Source organism: Protomyctophum bolini (genome assembly GCF_963924005.1).
Source record: "Protomyctophum bolini genome assembly, chromosome: 22".
NCBI lineage: Eukaryota > Metazoa > Chordata > Actinopteri > Myctophiformes > Myctophidae > Protomyctophum > Protomyctophum bolini.
In genome coordinates this window covers 26,998,810-27,026,333 of record NC_137883.1, presented here as the reverse complement: position 1 = coordinate 27,026,333, position 27,524 = coordinate 26,998,810, and the positions used below count along the sequence as shown (strand labels likewise).

General features: G+C 44.6%; 1 protein-coding gene and 1 pseudogene across 2 annotated transcripts in view; both read left to right on the top strand.

Annotated features, from left to right (window-relative positions):
• LOC308310216 (uncharacterized protein) overlaps positions 1–27,524 on the top strand; it is a 131,041-nt gene that overhangs the window by 55,025 nt on the left and 48,492 nt on the right. Inside the window, exons 8-15 of the mRNA XM_080756430.1 lie at positions 5,147–5,191; positions 7,074–7,127; positions 9,341–9,385; positions 11,396–11,449; positions 12,580–12,624; positions 16,857–16,910; positions 18,428–18,472; positions 22,300–22,353. Of these exons, the coding sequence (XP_080612556.1) occupies positions 5,147–5,191; positions 7,074–7,127; positions 9,341–9,385; positions 11,396–11,449; positions 12,580–12,624; positions 16,857–16,910; positions 18,428–18,472; positions 22,300–22,353 (396 nt within the window). The remainder of the gene's footprint in view (positions 1–5,146; positions 5,192–7,073; positions 7,128–9,340; positions 9,386–11,395; positions 11,450–12,579; positions 12,625–16,856; positions 16,911–18,427; positions 18,473–22,299; positions 22,354–27,524) is intronic.
• On the top strand, positions 1,232–1,676 carry LOC308310416 (chromobox protein homolog 5-like; annotated as a pseudogene). Its single transcript has one exon. The product of its transcript is annotated as a chromobox protein homolog 5-like (transcript).

Here is a 27,524-nt window from a genome sequence, read left to right as displayed (position 1 = left end):
GCATAACTTCCTGGTTTGATGATGATGTCACGCGCATACCCTCTATACAACCAATCAGACCAGTGTTGTCTGATTGGTTGCTGATCTGGGGAGTGGCTCGTTGGAAGTGATGGCTGACACCTGGGTTGGCGTGGCTGGCTGCTCACTCACATCTACAATCAGTCTGGGCTTCAGTTGGAGTGCACACTGCAGACAAACTGATACAACAAAAGTGAACAAGGTGGCAGCTGGTTTTGGCATCTACAGTCTACTCTGAAAAGGTTCGTCTACATCCCGTACATGGAACTGCCTTTCAAGATTAAATAAGGTTTTATTTGTCACCAGTGATGGAAAGTAACTACATATTTACTCAAATACTGTACAAAGTACACCTTTTGAGGATGTTTTACTTTACTGTAGTAGTTCCAATTTCCAATACTTTTACTTCTTCTCTCAGAGATCTCAGAGACAAATAATATTGTACTTTTACTCCACTATTCTTTTGAAACCTTTAGTTACTAGTTGCTTTTATAGATTTTGATTATAATTACAAAATATACATTACCCACTTCAGGCCTATATTCAATTAGGCCTGAAGTGGGTCTATTCCATTTTAAAATAGCCGATCTACAAGCTCACAATGTGTTCTGATGAGCTTGTAGTTCTGCTATTCCCTCAGTGGCATTCTCCATAATGAGTACTTTTGACTTTTGGTAGGCTACTTTAGTACATTTTGATGCCAATACTTCCTACTCATGTAAATTTTGAATTCAGGACTTTTACTTGTAACGGAGTATTTCTACATTGCAGTATTGATACTTTTACCTTAAAGGAGAATTCCATGCTAGAAGGCTTTCTTACCTTTATTTGTAGTTGTTACGTCCCCACCAAAGAGGTCCTGGTGTTATTTTGTGCAAAAACTCCTTATTGGCTATTTCCCCTACCATAAGCCATTGAATTGAATTGAATGGGGTGTTGTGCTAATTCGCTTATTTCCATCGCTTATTTCCATCGAAATAAGTATTCAGCATTCAATTCATTGAGGGCTTATGGTAGGGGAAATAGCCAATAAGGAGGTTTTCCACAAAATAACACCTTGGACCTCTTTGGTGGGCACGTAACAACTACAAATAAAGGTAAGAAAGCCTTCTAGCATTGAATTCTCCTTAAGTAGGAAATGTGAGTACTTTTCCCACCACTATTTGTCACTCACTTATGCATTGTCTGTAATACAGTGTGTTGAGCAGCCACCATGGGAAGGAAGTCTCAAAAAGTGCAGTCTTCATCTGCCTCCGAGGAGGAAGAGTATGTTGTTGAGAAGGTGCTGGACAGGAGGGTCACTAAAGGCAAAGTCGAGTTCTTCTTGAAGTGGAAAGGATTCCCCGAGGAACAGAACACCTGGGAACCAGAGAAGAATCTGGAATGTGCTGGCCTCATTGCCGAGTTCATGAAGACCTATGATAAAGGCAGAGGTGGTGATGCTGCTGCTGCCAGCGGTGACGCTGACCGATAGCACTGGAGAGCTGATGTTCCTGATGAAGTGGAAGGGAAGTGGTGACGCCGACCTGGTGCCTTCCAAAGTGGCCAACGTCAAGTGCCCACAGGTTGTCATCGCGTTCTATCAGGAGCATCTCTCCTGGCCCAAAGACGGTGACGAGTGTGCTGTGAAAACCCCTTCCACTGCAGTGCCATCATGAGGCATCGTCGACGACTCCATAGTGTGTCCACTATGGAAACACTATCCATGGTCCATATGCACACTTTTTTTTTAATACAAAGATTTATTTAGTCACTCGGGCAGACACTTTGCCTGATCCCGTTCTTCGTGTTGGGGGTGAACAGGAGGTCTGATTCAGCATTTTGGTGGTAACTGGGGTGGCAATATACCTGATCCAAATCTGTCTTGGCTGGGCATTCCACTGGAAAGAAACCACCATTTATGTGCCTTTCATGTAAGCATCATAGTACAAGAGCCAGACGTGATCGGAAAGATCCAATATGACTGCAATGGATGGACATGGCTTAATTTGTTTCAGAAGTTTTCCCAAATGTTTTAATGGCAGATTTACAAGCTCACATGGTATGTGTTTGGAGCTTGTAGATCTGCTATTATCAAATGGCTTAAAAAGTAAAGTGGTACTTAAGTTGTTTTTTTTATTGGGTGACACTGAGATGCAAGTTGGGAAAGAATAAAAATGCTCATGTTATGTCTTAAGTAATTTTGTCATCTGTTTTTATTAGCTAGCTGTTTTGTCTTTTGACTGTATTTTTTATTGTTCCTGAATCCTCACACATTTGACATCCATAATGGTACATTGATGGGTTATGTTTGGCAGTTTCACATGGTATGATAACCGCAGTGCTTTGTGGTAGTAGTTTGGCAAAGCAAATCATCGCAGCTCCCTCAGAGTGTTGACGTTTTGTTTTGATAGTCTTTTGAATACAATTTAGTTTTTGTCATGTTTGTCATGTTCGTTGTATTTTCAGCATACAACGAAGCATAAAATTAATTCTTTCAAGTTCTTCTGGAACATTTTAGTCTATCTCTAAGGGAGATTCCAGCCACCCGTCGAAGATAACTCATTTCGGCCGCTTGTATTCGCGACCTTATTCTTTTCGCTCATGACCCACACTTCATGACCATAGGTTTATGAGTGTTCAAATGTTTTGTACATTTCAGAGTTAAATAAATAAGCAAATGAGAGTAATTTTACATTTGGGTTCCAGTTTAGTACAGTGATTCTCAAACTTTTTTATTTCAAGGACCCCCAGTTTGATATGCATTAGTCCACAGACCCCCATTTTGATAACACTTATGGGTGGGACCCTGTACTACACTTTAGTCTTTAGTCTGAGAGACAGAGAGAACCCATTAATATTTTTTGGGAGGTTGGCTATTCTGCTGCGATGTGAACCTGTACATCTGGTATTTTGGGAACATTTTTGAAAAATATTGAAATGTGAACTACTTTTTAGAAGGCGTTTGTAGACTCAGCCTCAGGTCTAATGGGCTCGTAAAGACCTGTATGGGTTCGTAAAGACCTGTAAGGGTCCACTCAGACCCCTGGTTGTCCGCGGGGCCCACATTGAGAAGCAGTGGCTTAGCGTGCCATGCATGGGACCTCTGCAGCTTAGAGAGGTGCGACGGAGGGAGAAAAGTGCTTACTGGGTGCTACTGGGTTAGCTGTTGTAAATGAAAGGCATTCTGTTGGCTTTATCTGATTGAACACACATGCTCGTTAAGCAAGTGGCATTGTAAACACGGGCGGGCCAGTGGGAAACAGCCGCTCTCATTAGCAGGGTTATAATGAGTGAGATAAGGATCTGAGATGGTCTGGGCTATGGGCCGAGAGGCCAGGGTTTAGGATCAGCCACAAGTTGCTGTGTGTGTGTGTGTGTGTGTGTGTGTGTTTTCAGTTCTGTCACGTGGAACAGCAAATGTCAAGAGTTCCAGATACCGTAGTTAATTTCAGTGTGGTAATTCCAGACCATGTGTGTGGACTGTGTGTGGACACGGTGTGTAACGCGCTAAATGATACAAATAAAGCCAAGTGGTCGTAAAACTTTTTTTGATTTCAAGGACCCCCCGTATCTCTCTCTGAGAGTGTTCAAATGGAACCAAATGGACCCATTTGTTTCCATTTGCACACTCTTATTTACCCCCTCAAAGGTCCATGAACCCCACTTTCTAATTTAGCCCTGACAGTCTCCCTCTAGTGGTCTCTCTGCAGGGAGATTTGGTTCATTTTGAACCACAAATGGGTAGGCGGCCTACTGATATACACTAACCGAGAGACGGGCTTGTAGCTATTTAGCTAGAAATTCTGAATATATATATACATGTATATATATAACAAAGCAAAGTAGTTGTGGATGCATACTGTAACTTCAGTCAAGCGCTGTGTGTGTGTGTGTGTGTGTGTGTGTGTGTGGGGTGGGGGGGGGGGGGGTGTGTCGCGCTGACAGTGACATGGTTATTATTGAGACGTTTATAGGAATGCTCGGAGTGTGATTGTGTAACATAATGTTCCTCTGCTGCAGTCAGTCAGATGACAGGCACTGTTCACAGCAACTCTGGGACAGTGTTGATTTTGACGGCAAATTTAGATTTTAGTTTTAGACAGTCATAGTCTTTTGAATAGTTCTCATTTAGTTTTAGTCACCTGGAATGTTTTAGTTTTAGTTGAAGCGTTGTGAGATTGCATATCTGCTATTTTCAGTATGCAACCAAGTGTAAAATGATCTCTTGTCCACTAGTCCCTTCCTAACATTTTAGTCTAGTTTTTATTTGTTGATGAAATTTATATTTAGTCTTAGTTTTAGTCACCATAGCTTAGTTTTCATTTAGTTTCCATTTAGTTTTTGTCAGTGAACAAATGGTATTCGACAAACTTTTTTTTCTCTCATAGTATTAATAAAGTCGACGAAATCAACACTGTCTGGGAGTCTTGGATGGCTACTGTGAGGCTGTGGTTTAGGAAAACGGAACAACAGGAGTCTTTCCCTCTCTGTTCCTCTCAGCCCGCTTTGCTTCTCTCCATGTCTCTATCAAAGTGTGTGGTTTAGGAAAACATGTCCTCCCACCTTTTTGATTTTTCCCCATTTGTTGGGAGGCCTGTATTGCTGGAGTCAGCAGAACCCTAGAATCCTCCTGTGTCTTCAGTGTAGTCTAGTCTCGTCTGGTCTAGCCTGGTGGTAAATGTAAAGTGATCCTTGCCTGGATCCATCCCTTTTTTCCCCCTGTGAATATGGCCAGTGGAAAAAATGTAGTACCACAACAACGATTGATTCCTTATGGCCCTGGTGTTTGTCTATTGGTGTTTGCCTGTTGGTGTTACTGTAGTTTGAACGCACATTAAAACTCGAGTTCTTTAATGCCAGATTGCTGCATGCCAAATCTACAAGCTCACAGCGCGTCACAAATACAATGCGATGCATTTAGAGCTTGTAGATCAGCTATTTTCAACTGTGCAACACCATCATACGACAAAGTACGAAATATGACTTATGTTCTTTTCACCTGTTCTGTAGGACTCTCATTCTTATAGGCTTATTTATGCTTCATGTGCATCATGCCACTTGAAGAAAATTATGCATTTCAACTGCCTTTTTTCAACCATTGCTCTGTCCTTCAGCTACTAAGTTGATGTTTGTTTCTCTCTTGCAGGGACAAAAAGGTCACCCCGGGCCCCCTGGTCTCCCTGGAGACACTGTAAGTATCTTTCGGAGGTACCATTTAAACCCTAATGTATCAATATTACTTTGTTGACCGGGGTCCCCCAAGGTTCTATCCATGGCCCACTTTCTTCTACGCCTTCTACACCAAGTCTTGGGGAGCCGAACATATGGAGTAATCTCTCAAGCCAGATTGATATTCGATTAAATTGATTTCAATCCCATCAAGGGCTTGACCCTGATGCTATTATGACACGCTCCATGTCTCTCTGTGTCTGTCCCTCCTCTCACACTGCGTCTGGCTGAGTCCTACACGACACTGGAGGAACACTGTCCCTGTGAAACCTTTTCCGCCCACGGAACAAGTAGGAGGAGACTTGGCTCTTGACTGGTCCCATCCAGGACAGCGGAGGCTATTTTAGTTCTGGAGCTTCCAGCCCCGTAGTGCCTAAATAAAAGGGCTATTTTCAGCCAAGCTGGGTCATCCACCACTACTCCGGAAGGGTCACATGCAGGGAAAGACCCTCTCTCTCTCGTCTTGTTGTCACACAGTGTGTCCCTTCTCCAATATCTGACATCACCGGCAAAGGAGAGTTCCACTAAAGCCTGTGTGTGTGTGTGTGTGTGTGTGTGTGTTTTTCCTTGTCCTGTCGCGTGCACCCTCAAACGCCCCCAACTTTCCCATGAAGCAGCTACTGTTAGTGACCAGCGCCCTTCGGCGTGAATCACCCAAACATCACTGATTGAATAATAGAGGCACAACTGTTTGGCAAGCACATGTTGCCCAGCTCTCATAGGGCTCCATTTTCGTCCATGCTAAACGCCCTTTTTTTTAAACTATTTTGAAATAGTTAAAATAGCCAATCTACAAGTTCACAACGTGTTGATGTAGATCGGCTAGTTCAATTATTCAAAAATAGTAAAAATAAAAAAGGCAAAGTAGTTTAGGGATAAGGGGTTTAGCATGGACAAAAATATAGCCCTATAGTCTCCAAAGAACAGGACAGCTGCTCTGTATAAACTGAGCATCCACTTTTACTGCTGACATGCAATGTCTCATATGGACCCACTGAGTTATAGATCCACTGTCTGCACCTTGGCCATCCGATACTGACTGGCTTAACCACTACAACCCAATGGCGTTGTTTGTACTGTAGACCATCAAATATTCATTTTTTTGTGCCGAATCTTAGTCCATCTTACCCAGAATAGGGACACTGGAGTACACCATGTATCGTAGTGAAAGACAGGGACTATAGTGCGTTTGGGGAAATTAGACATGCATGCGTTCATGCTCTATAGGAATGGTATGAACTGGCATTGATTTTGACAGCAACTTTAGATTTTAGTTTATTTTAGTCATAGTCTGTTGAATAGTTTTCATTTAGTTTTAGCAGGTACAGTGCTGTATACTAAATCTACAGTTGATTTAGTCGACTAAAATGTATTTTGGCGGGCCTTGATGCCGTCGTAATGACTGATTTTACACTTGCTAAAAATAGCAGAACTACAAGCCCACAACGCGACGCTTTGTGAGCTTTTAGATCTGCTATTTTCAGCATGCAACCAAGTGTCAAATGACTTGTCTTTTACTTATACTGGATCTCTTGTCCACTAGTCCCTTTTCTCCCTTCCTAACAGTCTAGTATTTATTTGTTGACAAAATTGTCACTATATTTAGTCTCAGTTTCAGTCTGAGTCAACATTGCTTAGTTTTCATATACTTTCCATTTAGTTTCCGTCAGTGAAAAAAGGTAGTCGAGGAAAGTTTTTCGTCATAGTTTTAGTCCACGAAATCAACACTGCTGCTACCCCGCACAAAGACCTGTCTGTGTCTATGAGTCCATAATTTTGTGTTCCCCCCCCCCCCCCCCCCTTCTCCCTCTCTCTCTCTTTCTCCATCTTTCTATTCTCTGCAGGGTGAGCTAGGACCCAGCGGAAGCCCAGGTGCCAAAGGTTATCCTGGCAGGCAGGTGCAGTAAATCCTCAGATGCTGTGCTGTGATTGGTGCAGTAGGCAGGGACCGGGTAGTGGACTAGTCTAGCCTGCGTGGCTGCTGTGTACACAAACTATATCATATACTATATAATACTATATACTGCTGTGTACACAAACTATATCATATACTATATAATACTATATACTGCTGTGTACACAAACTATATCATATACTATATAATACTATATACTGCTGTGTACACAAACTATATCATATACTATATAATACTATATACTGCTGTGTACACAAACTATATCATATACTATATAATACTGCTGTGTACACAAACTATATCATATACTATATAATACTATATACTGCTGTGTACACAAACTATATCATATACTATATAATACTGCTGTGTACACAAACTATATCATATACTATATAATACTATATACTGCTGTGTACACAAACTATATCATATACTATATAATACTGCTGTGTACACAAACTATATCATATACTATATAATACTTGTATTCATGAAGACGTTTTGTTTATTGTGTCGCGTTCCTTCACGGTGAATGAAAGAAAAATCCCCAAAACAAAGACTACTTTATAATTAATTGAATAACGTAGCGGTCCAAAATTAAAAAACGCTATAAAAGTCATTTTATAAACTCCAGAACAAGTCTCTTGTAGCTTATGTTATGCATAATAATGCATGATGCAAATCCCACCGGTTTGTATTCATTACGACCGTAGGTCACAGATAGATTACTATGAAAACCTGCAAAACATGTCCGTCTGTCGTTCCGTCTGTCACGCCACCATATATGGCCGTCAGTCCCTCATGCCTCGTGACATGTCACGTCACCATATATGGCTGTCTCCATATATGAACACTGACATCAAACCCTGCATAGCCATACATGGAGAAGACTGGATCATCACCTAGATCTGCATATATGGAGCCTGCCAACAACTCGACATCTGACCTCAAACCCTTAGATATCCATATATGGAGCTGACCTGTTCCGACATTCCACATGTTGATCCCTCCCCACCCGTCCTTCCTCTTCGATGTCTCCCTTTTGACTGATACCTGTCCATTCAAACTATAGACAGGCCCGCCCCAAAGTTATTAGTGCAGCCGGCGAAACCTCATCAAACCCCTGTGCACTCATGACAATGATTGTCAATGATTTTATTTTTACCTCCGCAAAGGTGAGTGAGCAATTCATCCGTAGAAAGGGATTTTGGTCGTGATGTTGAACTGGTACCGAGCGTTTTGTTTATTTATAACTCTATGGTACACGCCGACACGCTGTTAGCTTGAAGATCTGTCCATTTGAAACAACAGCGTGACAGCGGTACCATACACATCATCACGTTAGTTTCCGGTTACCATTCATGAAACCGGGCGAAGCGCTTGGGAATGAGCGAGTCCCTGTGACTCTGAGGCAAAAATGAGCATGAGCCTGTTTATACAGGAAGTCTTTTAAATAGTAAAGCTTCCGTTTTGGAAGTAGCGAGGACATGGACTGCATACCTGACACTTCGATTAAATACTGTGAGAGTTGTTTTGGAGTTTATAAACGTGAAGGAATGTGACACAAGGAAACAAATCTCCATGCATCTCAAGGCTTCACGGGGTGAGCAATCGATAGGTGAAATTTCATTTTGGGGTTGAACTATTAATTTAACCTGAATATCTCGGAGATAAGACAAACTGAATTTTGCTACAGTTTGTATAGTGAATTTGTAAATTAGATTTCATTCAAAATAAATACATTTGTTAAAGGTGACCTTGTGAGAGATTTCCATAACTTGTCCTATCAAACTTCTACCACTCTCCCAACAAGGCATCCCAGCTTGATCATGGGGCGATATTACGTTATGAGCTTTTATTCAGTACTACTTGTCAACCAGTAGGTGCAGCTGTGGCTGAAACTGTAAAGTTTCTATTAATCAAATAAAATGTTAATGCCATTTGTGAGATTGTGGACGTGATGCAATACCTTGTTTTAAACATACACCGGAGATGACGACTTATATCTGCGCTAAATCGTAATTTGTCATGAGATACTTCTAATGTAGTTGAAAGGTCATTCTGTAAGTGACCCATACATGTATCATATAGTGGTTGTGGAAACGGTGTTTCAGTTTGTTTATCATCCACATCACCAATGTTAAACCACTGAACTGCTGTTTCTGTTTTTTGTTTTGTGTTGTTTTTTCCAGGGTTTACCAGGGCCAGTAGGACCCATGGGGCCCAAAGGTGCTCGGGTAGGTGAACTGACTTTCTTCCCTAATTCCCAGTGTTGATTTTTCATTTCGTTTCCATTTAGTTTCCGTCAATGAAAAAAGGTAGTGATTTTTTGTCATAGTTTTAGTCGACTAAATCAACACTGCTGATCTGTTGCCCTCCCATGTGACTTAAGGCCTGCTTTATACTTTGTCCTGCGATGGTGTTTCCCGCCAGAAATCTATAAGCACATTGTGCGCTAGATGCGAGAACATCGTATGACGAAGCATGAATTATGCGTAAATATGTATTTTAATTATACAAAACAAGAGTTCTTATACTATATAAAATACTATAAACATGTTTATTCATACTATACTATCCTCGGCTCTATTCATCACTACACTACAACATCTACGTAGTTTTCAGTTATCTTGTTGCATACTGGTCAAAGGCATGCTCACGTATACATGTGTGTACACGTACACACACATAGTACACACTAGTACGCATACTGTACACAACAGCACTTTGTCCTTCCTTGCACATAATGTATTTTCATAAACACTTTTAATAAGACGCCGTTGCCACCTGCATAAACACACACAGACACATTTACTAGAAAGACACGTATACACGCATTCCATCGGCGCACGTAACTACTATTAGAATGCTAAACTTAGGACCCCGGCAGCACCATGTAAACACTTGTGTCACTGTATACAGCCTGTAAGTGAAAAACTGTAACTGTTGACACGCCTTCGCATACAAACACACACCCTTTAGGCACACAAACACACACACACACACACACACACACACACACTGGCACAAACAGTGATTTTTATGTTGCGTTCCAATAAAGATTCTTTATCAGTGCCCCCGCTTGCTGCACCAAACCCTTCCCTGCCCCCACATGCTGGAATTTCCTGTTTAAGCTCCGTATGAGGCCCCGCTAGTCCTCTCTCTCTCTCTCTCTCTCTCTCTCTCCCTCTCTCTCTCTCTCTCTCTCTCCCTCTCTCTCTCTCTCCCCCCCCTCTCTCTCTCTCTCTCTCTCCCCCCCTCTCTCTCTCTCTCACCCACCCACCCTCTCTCTCTCCCTCCTGTCTCTGTCAGCCACAAAGCTTCCTGTCCATAGCAACTGTTCTCATCTCTTCTCCAGTAATTATTGTGCTTAGAGCAAAGCGTCTCATCTGAGGCCCACCACAGAGACACTCTCAACATAGCCCACTGTGTGTGTATTTGTTGTTGTTTTTGCTGTGCTTGTTGTTGTCATTGTTGTTTCCAGCTGTGTATCCGTGCGCCCACAGTCCAGTGAGATGTCTTTGCTATCTTCAGAGATCCCTGGTGTGAGGGTATGTGCCCTTGGACTACATCGTGGAAGCCCGCACCATGCAGTCCATGGGCATATACACTTTCTCCATGGAAGCCCACCCCCACCATCCACGCTGGACGCCCCCCCATCCATCCTCGCTGGACACACACCCTTTGAGATCGCCATTAATACCAATGGGATTGTGCCCAGAGATAGTGGCTTAGGCTATGTTCAGACTGGCAGCACAAATCAGATTTTTAGGCTCATCCAGAATTGTTTGGTTTTGTCAAGTGAGAAAGTGTCTCGGTCTTCACACTCTTGACCCTGATTTGTCGTATGGCGGTGTCGCTTGGCGAAAACAGCAGATCTAAAAGCTCTACAATGGGAGCTTGGCTATTTCTGGCAAGCGACACCATTGTGTGGCTGAGTGTACTGTGCGTTAAGCATTACCACTTTACCACAGCAGAGAGGTGGGCGATGTCTGAATAGACTAATATGTGGTGGACGGTCATAATGATCAGATCTCAGAAACAAATCAGGTTTGCCTGCAGTCTGAACAAAGCCTTAGTAAACTCTTAGGCCTGGAATTGAGTCATGTTCATCCACTGTCTCTCTTCTCTCTCTCTCTCTCTGCTTCCCATCCTTCTGTGTCAATATATAAATCATCACAAAGACAATGGAACCTCCTCTGCTGTCCAATTAAATTGTACTTCTTCTATCACCTTTCCCCCCACAGGGTTTCATTGGAATCCCAGGGCTTTTTGGCCTACCTGGACCTGATGGTGAAAGAGTGAGTGACTATACTTAATATGTCATACCTATTAGGATATCTGTCTTGAGACACCACTGCTGTGTAAGGTGTTGAGTCTTAAAGGGGACTCCCCTGAAGTGTTTGAACTGCCTGAACTCCTCAACGCTTCCTGCCTGTAAAACATGCAGCCATTACCCTACTTCTGACTAGTGCCAGAAGGTTACGTCAGTGTGAGGCAGGCTGTACCCAGAGGACCTTTCCCAGCCAGCGAGCTAGATGGCTCATATACAGCAGGGATTCTCAAATGTTTTCATTTCAAGGAACCCAGCTTGGCAGGCATTAGGCCACGGACCCTTACGGGTTCATTTGGTTCCATTTGTACACTCTCAGAGTTACAGAACCTGTACGGGTCTACTTGGTCCCTAACTATTATTTAGCTGGGGACCCCCTGGAACCCCTTTGAGGACCCCTGGGGGGTCCCCGGAACTGCACTTTGAGAACCACTGTCATACAGTACCCAGCCAGCTAGATTCAATTCAAATTGACTTTATTGCACTAACATGCGCTCACATTGCCAAAGAAAACATGAAAGAAAACAAACGTAAATCTTGAAGAAGACTATTAAATGTGCAGTATGTACAAAAACAATATAAAAAATAATACGTGCAGTACCCACACAGTTAGGCTACATTTGTCAAACAGTATACCCTGGCTGCATGCAAGAGCCAGATTCTCTCTCTTCCAGGGGAAATGGGTGTTTGTTTAACAGATATGTGAAAAAAGCAATAAACCTCTCAGAATGAGAGAATGTTGGATAGGCTGCCATCAGATGCTTCTCCCATCTGTTAAAGCGAGAGCCAACAAAGGCTGAAGGTTCTGAGTTTTTAATGGTGTGTGGTGGTGGTGTTGTTGTTTTATTTTCATTCATTTTGTTATGTGGTGAAGAAGTGCGTGGCGATTTGGATGACTGCATACATAAGATCCCTCTGTCTGCCTTTCTCTTTCCCTGTCTCCCTGTCTCTTCCCCCTGTTTGCTGTCTTCTTCTCTTTTTTTGCCATGTCTGCATTCTGCTCTCTCTCCTTGTCTATCATTTCATGTTCATGTTCTCCCTCTTTGTCTATCATTTCATGTTCATGTTCTCCCTCTTTGTCTATCATTTCATTTTCAGGGCATTGCCGGAGAACCAGGGAAGAGGGGCAAGATGGGTAGGCCGGTAAAGTTTTGTCTCAACATACTTTATAGATAATCCTTTTCTACTATAATGAATTGTCCTTTGTGTGTGTGTGTGTGTGTGTGTGTGTGTGTGTGTGTGTGTGTGTGTGTGTGTGTGTGTGTGTGTGTGTGTGTGTGTGTGTGTGTGCGGTTTTTGAGGGGCGCTAGCTCCGCCAATGCATGGCTTTGGCGATTTCGTCATATGCTATCCAAGTCTATGGGCTTTTTATTGATTTTTTACAGCAGTTATGATGCAAACCATTTGCCAGCCAAGTCTATGGACTTTGAGGATATACAATGTTTGGAGCACTTATGAATGTTTGTGTTTACACAAACACTCAGAATTGTCCGTTCATTGTCAATCGCATTTAATGTTTGTGTTGGGACAAAAATTGGGTTACATATATTATACACCAAAAGCTGGACAAAATTTGAATAAAGTTAGCAGGTAGCAGGTTACGTCTTACATACAGGTTATGCACTGTATACAGTATACAGTGTATATGCTCAGGTGAATTAAGTGGTTGCTAAAAAGTTTGCTTCACATTATTCGTCATTCTACAGGATGCTTAAAGGGATTGTGACATTAAAAAAAACGTTTTTTTTAGTTTTTAGTTTTGTTTTCTGAGCTCAATTGCACCCAAAAAACCTGAACTTTTAACATTCAGTAGATTTTCTGTGGTCTGGGGTTTTCTGGCTCAAACAAGTGCTCTGATTTGCCTGTGGACTGTGAGGTAAGAGTCCACAAAAAAATCCACAAACATAAGAATTTGCCAGCAGATTTCAGTGTTGAGGGATTTTGCCTGTTTTCATTGCAGCTCAAAAGGCTTCAGAACACACAGAGAAAACCCCAGACCACATAAAGTCCACTGCATGTTCAAAGTTCAGGTTGTGTGTGGGTGTAATTGAGGTCATGAAGGTAAAAGAAAAACGGAAAAATAAAACTAATTGAAAATGAATGTCATGCAACCTTACGTTCTACGCCATCGTTGGCACCCTTATCCAGTCTCTCTATGGTTTACGTAATGGAAGGGTTCATTGTAGGTCCTGCTATAGCTGCCTATGTTGACATGTGGGATGTAACCAGAGCCATAGTCAGGTCCTGTTCTGTGTGCTAGACGGCAGTGGTGGAAAGTAAGTACATTTTGCATAAGTACTGTACTCAAGTGCATTTTTGAGGTATTTGTACTTGAGTAATTCCAATTTCCAATACTTTTACTTCTACTCCACTACTGTACATCTCACAGGAATATATTAGCATTCAGTATATTCAGTATTTGAAAACTTTAGTTTTTAGTTACTTTTTTAGATTATTATTACGAAACATTAAGCACTTCAGCCCTGTATACATTTTGGCCATTTGAAAATAGCAGATCTACAAGCTCACAATGCGTCACGGTGCGACACATTGTGAGCTACCGCGACACATTGTGTGAGCTTGTAGATCTGCTATTTTCAAAAGATTTTTATGCATTTGAAAACTTGAAATGAGAAATTGCATAATGCATTATTTTGCTGCCAATACTTTTGTACTTTTACTCAAGCAAATTTTGAATTCCCGACGTTTTTTTTGTAATGGAGTATTTCTACATAGCAGTATTTATACTTTGAATACTTTTCCACCACTGGTAGATGGACAGACTTCTGCGCTCATCCTGCAGCTCTGTTGCTTATTGGCTTGTAAATTAAATATTTATTGATAAACACCTGAACACACGCAAACCCAGCGAAGGAATAGTTTATGTAGTTTATGTGGGAGTGCCCTCCTCACGTGACGTGAGGAGGGCACTAGGATGTAGGAGAACATTTTAGAATGCACGGTAGCTATAGCAAATAGTAAACTAGTAATTGAAGAGGGGGTAGTCTCTCTCACTCTCACAGAACTAAATTATCATATCACGTCTTCCAATATGGCCATAATTATGGTGTAAGCTTCTGTTTACCTCCACACTAGCTCACAGTGGTAACAGCAGTATAGTGTGGTTGACCTCATAGAATTTGTGAGGTCTTTTTATTTTCAAGCCCAGGGGCAGCTGATAGCTGCAGCCACCAGGGAAATCATCATACTTATCCCAGGACCTGTCTTCTGAAGACTCCTCCTTCCCTCTCGTCCTCCAGGACACAGAGAAGATGACAGACAAAGACAAACAAAGCTGCCTCCACAGCCAGACACTTCACAATATAAACACCTAAAACCTTATCGGCTTGAGACCCAAAATAATTCTGTGTTGTCTGATGAGACTGTTTTAGCTCTGTAGAGGCTGAACCATCTAGAAGAGGGTGTACGTGCATGTGTGTGCACGTCCTACCCAACACCAGGATCTAATATGTCTCAATGGAAGCGTATGGAGACCACCTCCATACGCAGATGTGATAGTTATTTAGAGGGTATGCGTGTGACATCATCATCATACCTGGAAGTTATGCAGGCATAAAACGACTTTCTGGCCTTGACAGCCCATACATCCAAAAAGAAAAGTCCTATCTGATTGCATTAAATGACGTTAAACAACGTTAAACTCACTTTGCCACTCGATTTGCTACTCACTTCTTTATCCTCTATAGATTTAACATACTTATTGCTACAGATTGTTTAAAATGAAATGAAGGGAGAATAAAAAAATATTAAAATAAGCAGTCCTTATATCCTTTAGCACTATAACAAAAAAAACATCGCATGGATGCACCTGGGACGTATCCTCAGTGATGTATCCTGAGGTCGACAGGGTTTCGGGTCTCTCAACATCATACCCCTCACTCGGGCGACCCAGCCGGGAGTGATCAAGTCCCGACTTACGTCCCAGTAGCTACCCTCAATCAGTCCCACTAGGGAAAAACCAGGGGCACACAATCCGTTGGAACTATTCCAGAACTACTCTGCCAGGGCTGGGAGGTACATTTCTGGCACATGGAGGGACTAGGCTCTGTGGGTTGTCTCCTGGCCGGGCCCCTCCTACGTCTCACCAGGTCCACTCCTGCTCTCACCAGAGGACCTGTGCGTTGCACCAGAGTCCTAGCACCAGACAGTTCATTCAGGAGTGGTGGGCAATGGTTCCGCAGGGTCATGGTGCTGCGGTTCCGCTTGCTGCTTGCATGGCCCTCCCAAGCAGAATACAATTTACAATTTAGGCATTTAGATTTAGAAGATGCTCTTAAAGTGGGGGTGCAATGTGTGTAATTTCTGTGCACAGCTGGCCGAGCTATATAAATATAATAATAATACAACTATTAACTCTTGCAAGTAAAGACAGCACATACTGTACTTTAGCAGCAGTATGACTGTGGTAATGGAGTATAAGAAGTATAAAGTAAGTAGCCTTCCTATCTCCTGTTTCGGGAGGGCGGCTTGATGTACAAGTACAGTACACCCCCGCGGCATGGCGCTAGACAGTGTAACTTGATGTACTAGTACAGTACACCCCCGCGGCATGACGCTAGACAGTGTAACTTGCCCCCAATCCAACTGATTGGGGGAAAACAGGGAGACACTATAACCCCAAGGCCACTCACTGAGTGTATTCACACAGTCATGTACACATGAAGTTAAACACAGTGGTGGGAAAAGTACTCAAATGCTTCACGTAAAAGTATAAATTCTGCAACAATGTAGATGTACTCTCTGTTACAAGTAGAAGTCCAGTATTCAAAATGTACTCGGGTAAAAGTATCTGCATCGAAATGTACTGAAAGTACTAAAAGTAAAAGTGAAATATTAAAAACAATAGCTCACAATACCTACAAGCTCACAATGCGTCGCACCGCTTGGTAGATCGGCTGTTTTACAAATGGCCAAAATGCATATATATATATATATATAGGGCTGAAGTGGTTAATGTATGTTTTCTAATCAAAATGTAAATATCCAAAGTAACTAGTAACTAAAGTTTTCAAATTGTTGTAGTAGTAAAACCTTTGGCTCTGAGATGTAACATACCTAAAAACTGTACAGTACTTAAGTAAATGTACTTCCACCACTGGTTACAGAAGAATGAAAGTGTTTTTAAGTGTCTCTCTGGGGCAGGTGTGTATCGGGGGGGACGGACGTCTAGCTGTCCCAGGACAGGGGGGGGGGGGGGGGGGTCTAGCTGTCCCAGGACAGTGTGTAGTGTGTACAGGTGTGTATGGGGGGGGGGGGGGGTCTATAGCTGTCCCAGGACAGTGTGTAGTGTGTATGGGGGGGGGTCTAGCTGACCGTGGGGAATTGGATATAAAAGCCACTATGTCTCTTTTCAGGGGTTTCCAGGTGACTTTGGGGAGAGAGGACCTCCAGGACCAGATGGGGACCCAGTATGTCTCACACACACACACACACACACACACACACACGCGCGCACGTGTGAGAGCACACACACACACACACACACACACACGTACACGCACACGCACTCACACACACGTCACGCATGCTCACAGATGTTTACAGGCTCGCAGAGATTTATGGAGTTTAACAATGACTGACACGATGGTGAATATTGATTGATGATGAATATTTGTCGTGCGTTTCCTGATGACTTTTTTCGTACAATGCAATATACTCGTCTAATTAGTCCATTGAAGCTTAAGGCCTCAATGGGAGAAAACAAATGTGACTGTGCCCATTTACATCATCGCTCTTAGGAAATACGCTACGTTGGAAACTTGAAGCGATGCAGAATTTTGTGGGCCTTGGCGGTAATTTGTGTGGCATGCTTGGTAAACATGCTCCGGAGAAGAGAGACACTCCCCTGATGTTTTACACACTGGGAATTTCCTACACGGGCAATTCTGCTGCTGGGAAACACATCTGTGAGTCAACTTGGTTCATAGTAAATCCTCAGTGTTTAATTGAACTCTGAGAGCGTACAGATGTAACCAAATGGACCCATAAGGGTCCAATACGGGACCATTTAGTTACATTTGTACGCTCTTAAAGTTACAAATGGATAAATGAGTGCTGAGGATTTTACTGTGTTGGCTCTGTTCTTCAGTTGTGTTTGAAGTTAGGTTTTTAAGACTGCCAGACCAGCTTTACTGCTGAAGTGTAATTGGCGTGCTGTTTCAAAACCTGCCGGATAAAGAGTAACGTTATTTGGCCATGCCTCAGGCCATTTACAATTGAAACCCTCGTGAAATTGGCCACACAAATATGCACACACACACACACACACACACGCAAGTCTAAATACAAGGCCAACAGATTTGTTAGCCCATTGATGATCCTGTAAACTTAAATTAAAAGCTAAATGTCAATCCCAGCGTGTCATTATAAGGAACAGTTGAATGTTTTTTAAATGAAGCAACAGACATCAACAAGTGGACTCATCTACTCATCTAATCCAAACTATGCACACGGTAGCTTGCCTCTGCAAGGCAAGCTACTGTAATATACTGTAGTCTTTCTTGCTAGTCCAGAGTTCAGGTTCGTGCAAAATGTATCACACACACCACTGAAGAACACTGAGTATATGATTTAACAATTTTAGGTTTAATTTGAGACCGCTCCTGTTGCTGCTCTCTCTCTCTCTCACTCTCTCGCTCTCTCTCCCTCTATTTGTCTCTCTCACTCTGACTCTCTCTCACACAGACACATTTTATGTCTGCTGGTGGGCACACAGCAGGACAGTGGGCTCAAGTCCCCTCCCACCTGCACCCCACACACACACACACACACACACACGCGCACACACACACACACACACACACACACACACACACACACACACACACACAGCCCCCTCTTATAAGCTCGGATGAACACTGAACCACTCTTCTGTCCATGTTTGTTTAAAAAAGAGCCAATAACTCTCTTCATCTCTCTCTCCTAGGGTGAGCTCGGAGCCCCTGGTCCTAGCGGAGTTCTTGGACTTATTGTGAGTATAGGAGAGTTTCTGTATGCTGGCTGGTTGTTGTAACCCCTGTGCTGCTCCATGTTTTAAATGTAAAGCAATGGTTTTCAACCAGTGGTCCTTGAGGGGGTTCCAGGTGGTCCCCAGTTAAATGATAGAGAGTTGGTAACCAAATGGACCCTTATTAGATCTTTAACTATTCCGAGCATACATTTAAACTAAAACTAAAGTTTTAAATTAAAATGGACCCTTATGTGTCCATTTAGTTTCATTTGACGGTCTCAAGAGTAAATTCTTGTTAAACATCTGCAATACTTAACTGACAAGAAGTCTACACAATTAGAGAATGTACAGTAGAAGAATTGTTATGTTGATCAACATTTGCATGCCTGTTATCTCTCCTATGGTACCAACGTCAATTAATATTCCACGTTTTTGGTCTGAGAGGCTAAATCTCATCAAATGTTGGTCTGTGGCTCAAATGCCAAATTTATAAAGGACTTTGATATGAAAAGGGTTGAAAACCACTGTTTTAAAGCACCAAACATTCACACACAGGGATCATTCAAGACAATTACTCACAAAATATTACTGCTTATTGCTTAACCTTGTCATCCCTATTTTGGACATTTTTGTCTTTAAAAGTTGCTGAGTTTGTAGATTGGCTATTTTTCTAATAGCCGAAATATAAAATATAGGGCTTGACTGGTTAAACTGGATAGGAAATTAACTCTGGCAACTAGCTATATTCTGATCAGCTTAAAGTGTAAATGGTAAATGTTTCTGCCTTGCTGCTAATCAAAGTCTCATGGCTTATTTCTACCCTGAAAATGTGAAAACTTGGCTGCAAAAGCAGAGGATGTGTTTTTCCGTCAGGGAGGATGAGGACATCCACTTCCTGCCTGCAGACCTAGAATCTGCTCAAGAAGTCCCTCCCACTTCATCACTTGACAGTGTTCTATAAATTATCTTTTAGCAAGCGTCAATCAACAGTGCTTAACGAGGAGATGGCGGGTGTCTTTCTAGAATGTCTCTCTAATTGCTCAGCCCAGCAACCGCATAATGGCATCTGATTATAACGTGTCGCTGTTTTCTCCCGTCATGTCCCATCTTTCCCCATCATCCCGGACCACTCCTTCCTCTATTCTCGGCCACCAGTGGTGGTGGCAGGCCTGTAATTGGGACCTGATTGCAGCTGTGCTCTCTCTGGGTTCCCTCCATGTCCACTGTGTCGGGACTCGGGATAGACAACAACACTGAGCCGTATTCCAGGGATAAAAATATATGAGCTACTAGCTAGAGGGACGGACATGCCTCCACCTCCTAGAGTCTGTGCACAGTTCAGTGGTCTGATGTACAGTGTCATACTGTCGCAGGCAGGCAGGCAGGCAGGCAGGCAGGCAGGCAGGCAAGCAAGCAAGCAAGCAGGCAGGCAGGCAGGCTGGCAGGCAGAAACAATAATAACAACAGTTACTTCACACATTCTGCCCAATAAATAAATTCATCAAGACTCGTTGGTGTTAGATAGAGATGACTGTTGTTTGGTTTCCCAGTATTCTCTCATGTACATACTAACAACACTATTCTGAAAGCGAACAGCCCATAGAGGTCGCCACTGGCACCACCTGAAGGTGGTGCTAGAAATCAGAGCATAGGTCATGTGAGTCACTTGAATAGTTTGATTTCATTTTTTCAGGGAGCATGAAGAACGCACTCAGCAAGTTTCCTAATGGTGGCACTACAGGAAGGGCCATGGGGTCAACTACATTTTAGAGGTCATCCTCTCTGTTTTTAATCCAGTCTTAACCACTTATGCCCTATATACAGTACAACAATAACACATCTACAGGCTCACATGCAGAGCATGTCGCTCTGCTATTGTTGCTATCTCTGACATTTCGTTTTACAATTTAATTCATTGTTTAAGTTTTGTTTTGTTTTGAAAAGTTTTTTTGTTTTGTTTTTGAAAACTTTAATCTATAATTACATAGACATATACTGTAGGGCTGGCAGGTTGAAAGTGATTTAAAGCATAAATGTATTTTTTTTGCATTGACAGCATGTTCTAAAAATGCGCGAATTATTTCATATTATATGCTTTTTCCCTGAGCCTACTCCCTGTAATTCCTTCCCTTCCCTGCCACTCCGTGCTACGGCTGTCAGTGATGCCATGTGTTACTGCGAGCACTTAGGCATTCGATTCACGACAGATAATCTGTGCAACTGAATTGACTCCAGACACTTGGCTACCATAGCCATCTACTACTGTGTCCACTCCTTAGTATAAATATTCATTATTCTGGACTGTATCCGATATGACAGCTGCGTGGATGAAATGCAAACATGGACTGAGAGTTGCTGTTTCTGTGTATGTGTGTGCGTGCGTGCGTGGCGAGTGCTTGCTCACGCGCGTGTGTGCAAGCTTGCGCTCCGCATCATGTATGTGACTGTGTGCATGCTTGCGCGCATGTGTGCATGTCTGTATGAAAGCACTGAGCCCAGTGCAGTGTTGATTTTGACAGCAAATTTTTATTTTAGTTTTAGTCATAGTCCCTTGAATAGTTTTCATTTAGTTAGTTAGTCACATTTTAGTCACCTGGAATGTTTTAGTGTTATTCTAGTTTTAGTCGACTAAATATCATAAGATTTTAGTTGATTTAGTCGACTAAAATGTATTTTGGCGGGCCTTGATGCCATCACAATGACTGATTTTACACTAGCTGAAAATAGCCGATCTACAAGCTTACTACACGTTGCAGCAACCAAGTGTAAAATTACTTATACTGGATCTCCTGTCCACTAGTCCCTTCCTAACATTCTATTCTATTATTTTTATTTGATGACAAAATTGTCAATATATTTAGTCTTAGTTTTAGTCATCATAGCTTAGTTTTCATTTAGTTTCCATGTAGTTCTCGTAAAAAGGTAGTCGACGAACATTTTTTGTCATGGTATTATTAGTCAACTATTAGTTAGCGCACGTGATTATATCTCAGAAAGATGTAGTGTTGTTTATCTCCTCTCTTGGCATCAGGGTGATATGTAGTGTTTATCTCCTCTCTTGGCATCAGGGTGATATGTAGTGTTTATCTCCTCTCTTGGCATCAGGGTGATATGTAGTGTTTATCTTCTCTCCTGGCATCAGGGTGATATGTAGTGTTTATCTTCTCTCCTGGCATCAGGGTGATATGTAGTGTTTATCTCCTCTCTTGGCATCAGGGTGATATGTAGTGTTTATCTCCTCTCTTGGCATCAGGGTGATATGTAGTGTTTATCTCCTCTCTTGGCATCAGGGTAATATGTATTGTTGTTTATCTCCTCTCTTGGCATCAGGGTGATATGTATTGTTGTTTATCTCCTCTCTTGGCATCAGGGTGATATGTAGTGTTTATCTCCTCTCTTGGCATCAGGGTGATATGTAGTGTTTATCTCCTCTCCTGGCATCAGGGTGATATGTAGTGTTTATCTCCTCTCTTGGCATCAGGGTGATATGTAGTGTTTATCTCCTCTCTTGGCATCAGGGTGATATGTAGTGTTTATCTCCTCTCTTGGCATCAGGGTGATATGTAGTGTTTATCTCCTCTCCTGGCATCAGGGTGATATGTAGTGTTTATCTCCTCTCTTGGCATCAGGGTGATATGTAGTGTTTATCTCCTCTTGGCATCAGGGTGATATGTAGTGTTTATCTCCTCTCTTGGCATCAGGGTGATATGTAGTGTTTATCTCCTCTTGGCATCAGGGTGATATGTAGTGTTTATCTCCTCTTGGCATCAGGGTGATATGTAGTGTTTATCTCCTCTCTTGGCATCAGGGTGATATGTATTGTTGTTTATCTCCTCTCTTGGCATCAGGGTGATATGGGACCTGCTGGAGAGATGGGACGTCCAGGACCCAATGGACTGAAGGTATAACACGCACACGTGCATGTCTGTCCGCACGCACACTGTCACCTACAGTACCATCACCTTGACTTGCATTATTCCAATGTACTGTAGTGGCAGTTTGCATGCTAATCAGTCATGTTCCAGGAACTTCATGTTCATGGCAGCATTATTTCTCTCCTTGGTCTGTTTATGTTATGCAGGAAGTGGGTGCTGCATGATTACAAGTGTAATGCTTTATGGTGTCGTTCACTCACAGTTAACAGTTTTTGTATTGAGTTGTACTTGAAATGTACTCTAAACTGTTAATAAATCAATCAATCAATCCTAATGCGCATCAAATAACCGCATTCTAATCTGCAGAGAAAAAAAACTGGGTTTTCGCTTCGCTTCCAATCGCATTTGATTTCGATTCAGTGCAGGTGGGAATGCAATCTGCAGCAAATAAAGGAAATTAAGCTAAACACAGTTGGAGACGGAGAAGGGATATTAATTTTACGCAGTGCAAATATGTCCCGTTTAACCGTGGATAGACGTGGGCAAATAAGGAGACTGAAGGGCCACTTCACCCCTTTTGCAACCTTATTTTAATGATGTTTGGGAGTCAATAAACACTTTCCTGGGGTTTTTATGTGGGCAATTTGTGTTTTTAGATATTTCAGTATTTCAAAGTGTCCATGGGCTCCATGATGTCATGGACTACAATCCCCATAATGCTTTGGTCCACTGCTCCTCCTTGTGGATAGGGAGAGGGTTGTCTTACTGAGACAACATGTAGTCCTGAGACCAGGAAGTTGGACATGACAAATCATAGATATGGCACAAATGGCCCAGCAGATGGCGTGGTGCCACTGTAAGGAGATATGCTTGTACATATCATGTCACGTCATTGCATTTTACCTTTTCTATTAACGTTTTAACAGCAAATGGATAAGTAAGTCCCAGCATGGATCATCACACAGACAGTAATGTTGGTCGGACATGACATTATGTACAAGCATCTCTCCTTTCATTGGCATCACGCCATCTGCTGGGCCAGTTGTGTCTCAACTGCACAAGTTTCTTTCCTTCCATGGAGCACCATAGAGCACCATGGAGCACCATGGAGCAACATGGAGCACCATGGAGCACCATGGATGGAGCACCATGGAGCAACATGGAGCACCATGGAGCACCATGGAGCACCATGGAGCAACATGGAGCACCATGGAGCACCATGGATGGAGCACCATGGAGCACCATGGAGCACCATGGAGCAACATGGAGCACCATGGAGCACCATGGATGGAGCACCATGGAGCACCATGGAGCAACATGGAGCACCATGGAGCACCATGGATGGAGCACCATGGAGCACCATGGAGCACCATGGAGCAACATGGAGCACCATGGAGCACCATGGAGCACCATGGATGGAGCACCATGGAGCACCATGGAGCACCATGGAGCAACATGGAGCACCATGGAGCACCATGGATGGAGCACCATGGAGCACCATGGAGCACCATGGAGCAACATGGAGCACCATGGAGCACCATGGATGGAGCACCATGGAGCACCATGGAGCACCATGGAGCACCATGGATGGAGCACCATGGAGCACCATGGAGCACCATGGAGCACCATGGAGCAACATGGAGCACCATGGATGGAGCACCATGGATGGAGCACCATGGATGGAGCACCATGGAGCAACATGGAGCACCATGGAGCACCATGGAGCACCATGGAGCACCATGGAGCACCATGGAGCAACATGGAGCACCATGGAGCACCATGGATGGAGCACCATGGAGCACCATGGAGCACCATGGAGCACCATGGAGCACCATGGAGCACCATGGAGCAACATGGAGCACCATGGATGGAGCACCATGGATGGAGCACCATGGATGGAGCACCATGGAGCACCATGGAGCACCATGGAGCAACATGGAGCACCATGGAGCACCATGGATGGAGCACCATGGAGCACCATGGAGCACCATGGAGCACCATGGAGCACCATGGAGCAACATGGAGCACCATGGATGGAGCACCATGGATGGAGCACCATGGATGGAGCACCATGGAGCACCATGGAGCACCATGGAGCAACATGGAGCACCATGGAGCACCATGGATGGAGCACCATGGAGCACCATGGAGCAACATGGAGCACCATGGAGCACCATGGATGGAGCACCATGGAGCACCATGGAGCACCATGGAGCAACATGGAGCACCATGGAGCACCATGGAGCACCATGGATGGAGCACCATGGAGCACCATGGAGCACCATGGAGCAACATGGAGCACCATGGAGCACCATGGATGGAGCACCATGGAGCACCATGGAGCACCATGGAGCAACATGGAGCACCATGGAGCACCATGGATGGAGCACCATGGAGCACCATGGAGCACCATGGAGCACCATGGATGGAGCACCATGGAGCACCATGGAGCACCATGGAGCACCATGGAGCAACATGGAGCACCATGGATGGAGCACCATGGATGGAGCACCATGGATGGAGCACCATGGAGCAACATGGAGCACCATGGAGCACCATGGAGCACCATGGAGCACCATGGAGCACCATGGAGCAACATGGAGCACCATGGAGCACCATGGATGGAGCACCATGGAGCACCATGGAGCACCATGGAGCACCATGGAGCACCATGGAGCACCATGGAGCAACATGGAGCACCATGGATGGAGCACCATGGATGGAGCACCATGGATGGAGCACCATGGAGCACCATGGAGCACCATGGAGCAACATGGAGCACCATGGAGCACCATGGATGGAGCACCATGGAGCACCATGGAGCACCATGGAGCACCATGGAGCACCATGGAGCAACATGGAGCACCATGGATGGAGCACCATGGATGGAGCACCATGGATGGAGCACCATGGAGCACCATGGAGCACCATGGAGCAACATGGAGCACCATGGAGCACCATGGATGGAGCACCATGGAGCACCATGGAGCAACATGGAGCACCATGGAGCACCATGGATGGAGCACCATGGAGCACCATGGAGCACCATGGAGCAACATGGAGCACCATGGAGCACCATGGAGCACCATGGATGGAGCACCATGGAGCACCATGGAGCACCATGGAGCAACATGGAGCACCATGGAGCACCATGGATGGAGCACCATGGAGCACCATGGAGCACCATGGAGCAACATGGAGCACCATGGAGCACCATGGATGGAGCACCATGGAGCACCATGGAGCACCATGGAGCACCATGGATGGAGCACCATGGAGCACCATGGAGCACCATGGAGCACCATGGAGCAACATGGAGCACCATGGATGGAGCACCATGGATGGAGCACCATGGATGGAGCACCATGGAGCAACATGGAGCACCATGGAGCACCATGGAGCACCATGGAGCACCATGGAGCAACATGGAGCACCATGGAGCACCATGGATGGAGCACCATGGAGCACCATGGAGCACCATGGAGCACCATGGAGCACCATGGAGCACCATGGAGCAACATGGAGCACCATGGATGGAGCACCATGGATGGAGCACCATGGATGGAGCACCATGGAGCACCATGGAGCACCATGGAGCAACATGGAGCACCATGGAGCACCATGGATGGAGCACCATGGAGCACCATGGAGCACCATGGAGCACCATGGAGCACCATGGAGCAACATGGAGCACCATGGATGGAGCACCATGGATGGAGCACCATGGATGGAGCACCATGGAGCACCATGGAGCACCATGGAGCACCATGGAGCAACATGGAGCACCATGGAGCACCATGGATGGAGCACCATGGAGCACCATGGAGCACCATGGAGCACCATGGAGCACCATGGATGGAGCACCATGGAGCACCATGGAGCACCATGGAGCACCATGGATGGAGCACCATGGAGCACCATGGAGCACCATGGAGCAACATGGAGCACCATGGAGCACCATGGATGGAGCACCATGGAGCACCATGGAGCACCATGGAGCGCCATGGAGCAACATGGAGCACCATGGAGCACCATGGAGCACCATGGAGCACCATGGATGGAGCACCATGGAGCACCATGGAGCACCATGGAGCAACATGGAGCACCATGGAGCACCATGGATGGAGCACCATGGAGCGCCATGGAGCAACATGGAGCACCATGGAGCAACATGGAGCACCATGGAGCACCATGGAGCACCATGGAGCACCATGGAGCACCATGGAGCACCATGGAGCAACATGGAGCACCATGGAGCACCATGGATGGAGCACCATGGAGCACCATGGAGCACCATGGAGCACCATGGAGCACCATGGAGCAACATGGAGCACCATGGAGCACCATGGAGCACCATGGAGCACCATGGAGCAACATGGAGCACCATGGAGCACCATGGAGCACCATGGAGCAACATGGAGCACCATGGAGCACCATGGAGCACCATGGAGCAACATGGAGCACCATGGAGCACCATGGATGGAGCACCATGGAGCACCATGGAGCACCATGGAGCACCATGGATGGAGCACCATGGAGCACCATGGAGCACCATGGAGCACCATGGAGCACCATGGAGCAACATGGAGCACCATGGAGCACCATGGAGCACCATGGAGCAACATGGAGCACCATGGAGCACCATGGAGCACCATGGAGCACCATGGAGCACCATGGATGGAGCACCATGGAGCACCATGGAGCACCATGGAGCACCATGGAGCACCATGGAGCAACATGGAGCACCATGGAGCACCATGGAGCACCATGGAGCACCATGGAGCAACATGGAGCACCATGGAGCACCATGGATGGAGCACCATGGAGCACCATGGAGCACCATGGAGCACCATGGAGCAACATGGAGCACCATGGAGCACCATGGAGCACCATGGAGCAACATGGAGCACCATGGAGCACCATGGAGCAACATGGAGCACCATGGAGCACCATGGAGCACCATGGAGCAACATGCGTCGCCCGTACGGTCTTGGCGTCTCGTCCCCTTTAGTCAGTCCTTGATGTAGTCCAGGAAGGAAGTGAGCCCAGTGTCCATGACATCATGGAGCCCATGGACACTTTGAAATACTGAAATATCTAAACGCACGTACGTACGCACACATGCATAATTATGCGTTTTTGGACAACCGGCGATCCGACTGAATTCGGTGGGGCGAACGGTTCTCGAGTTACATGGA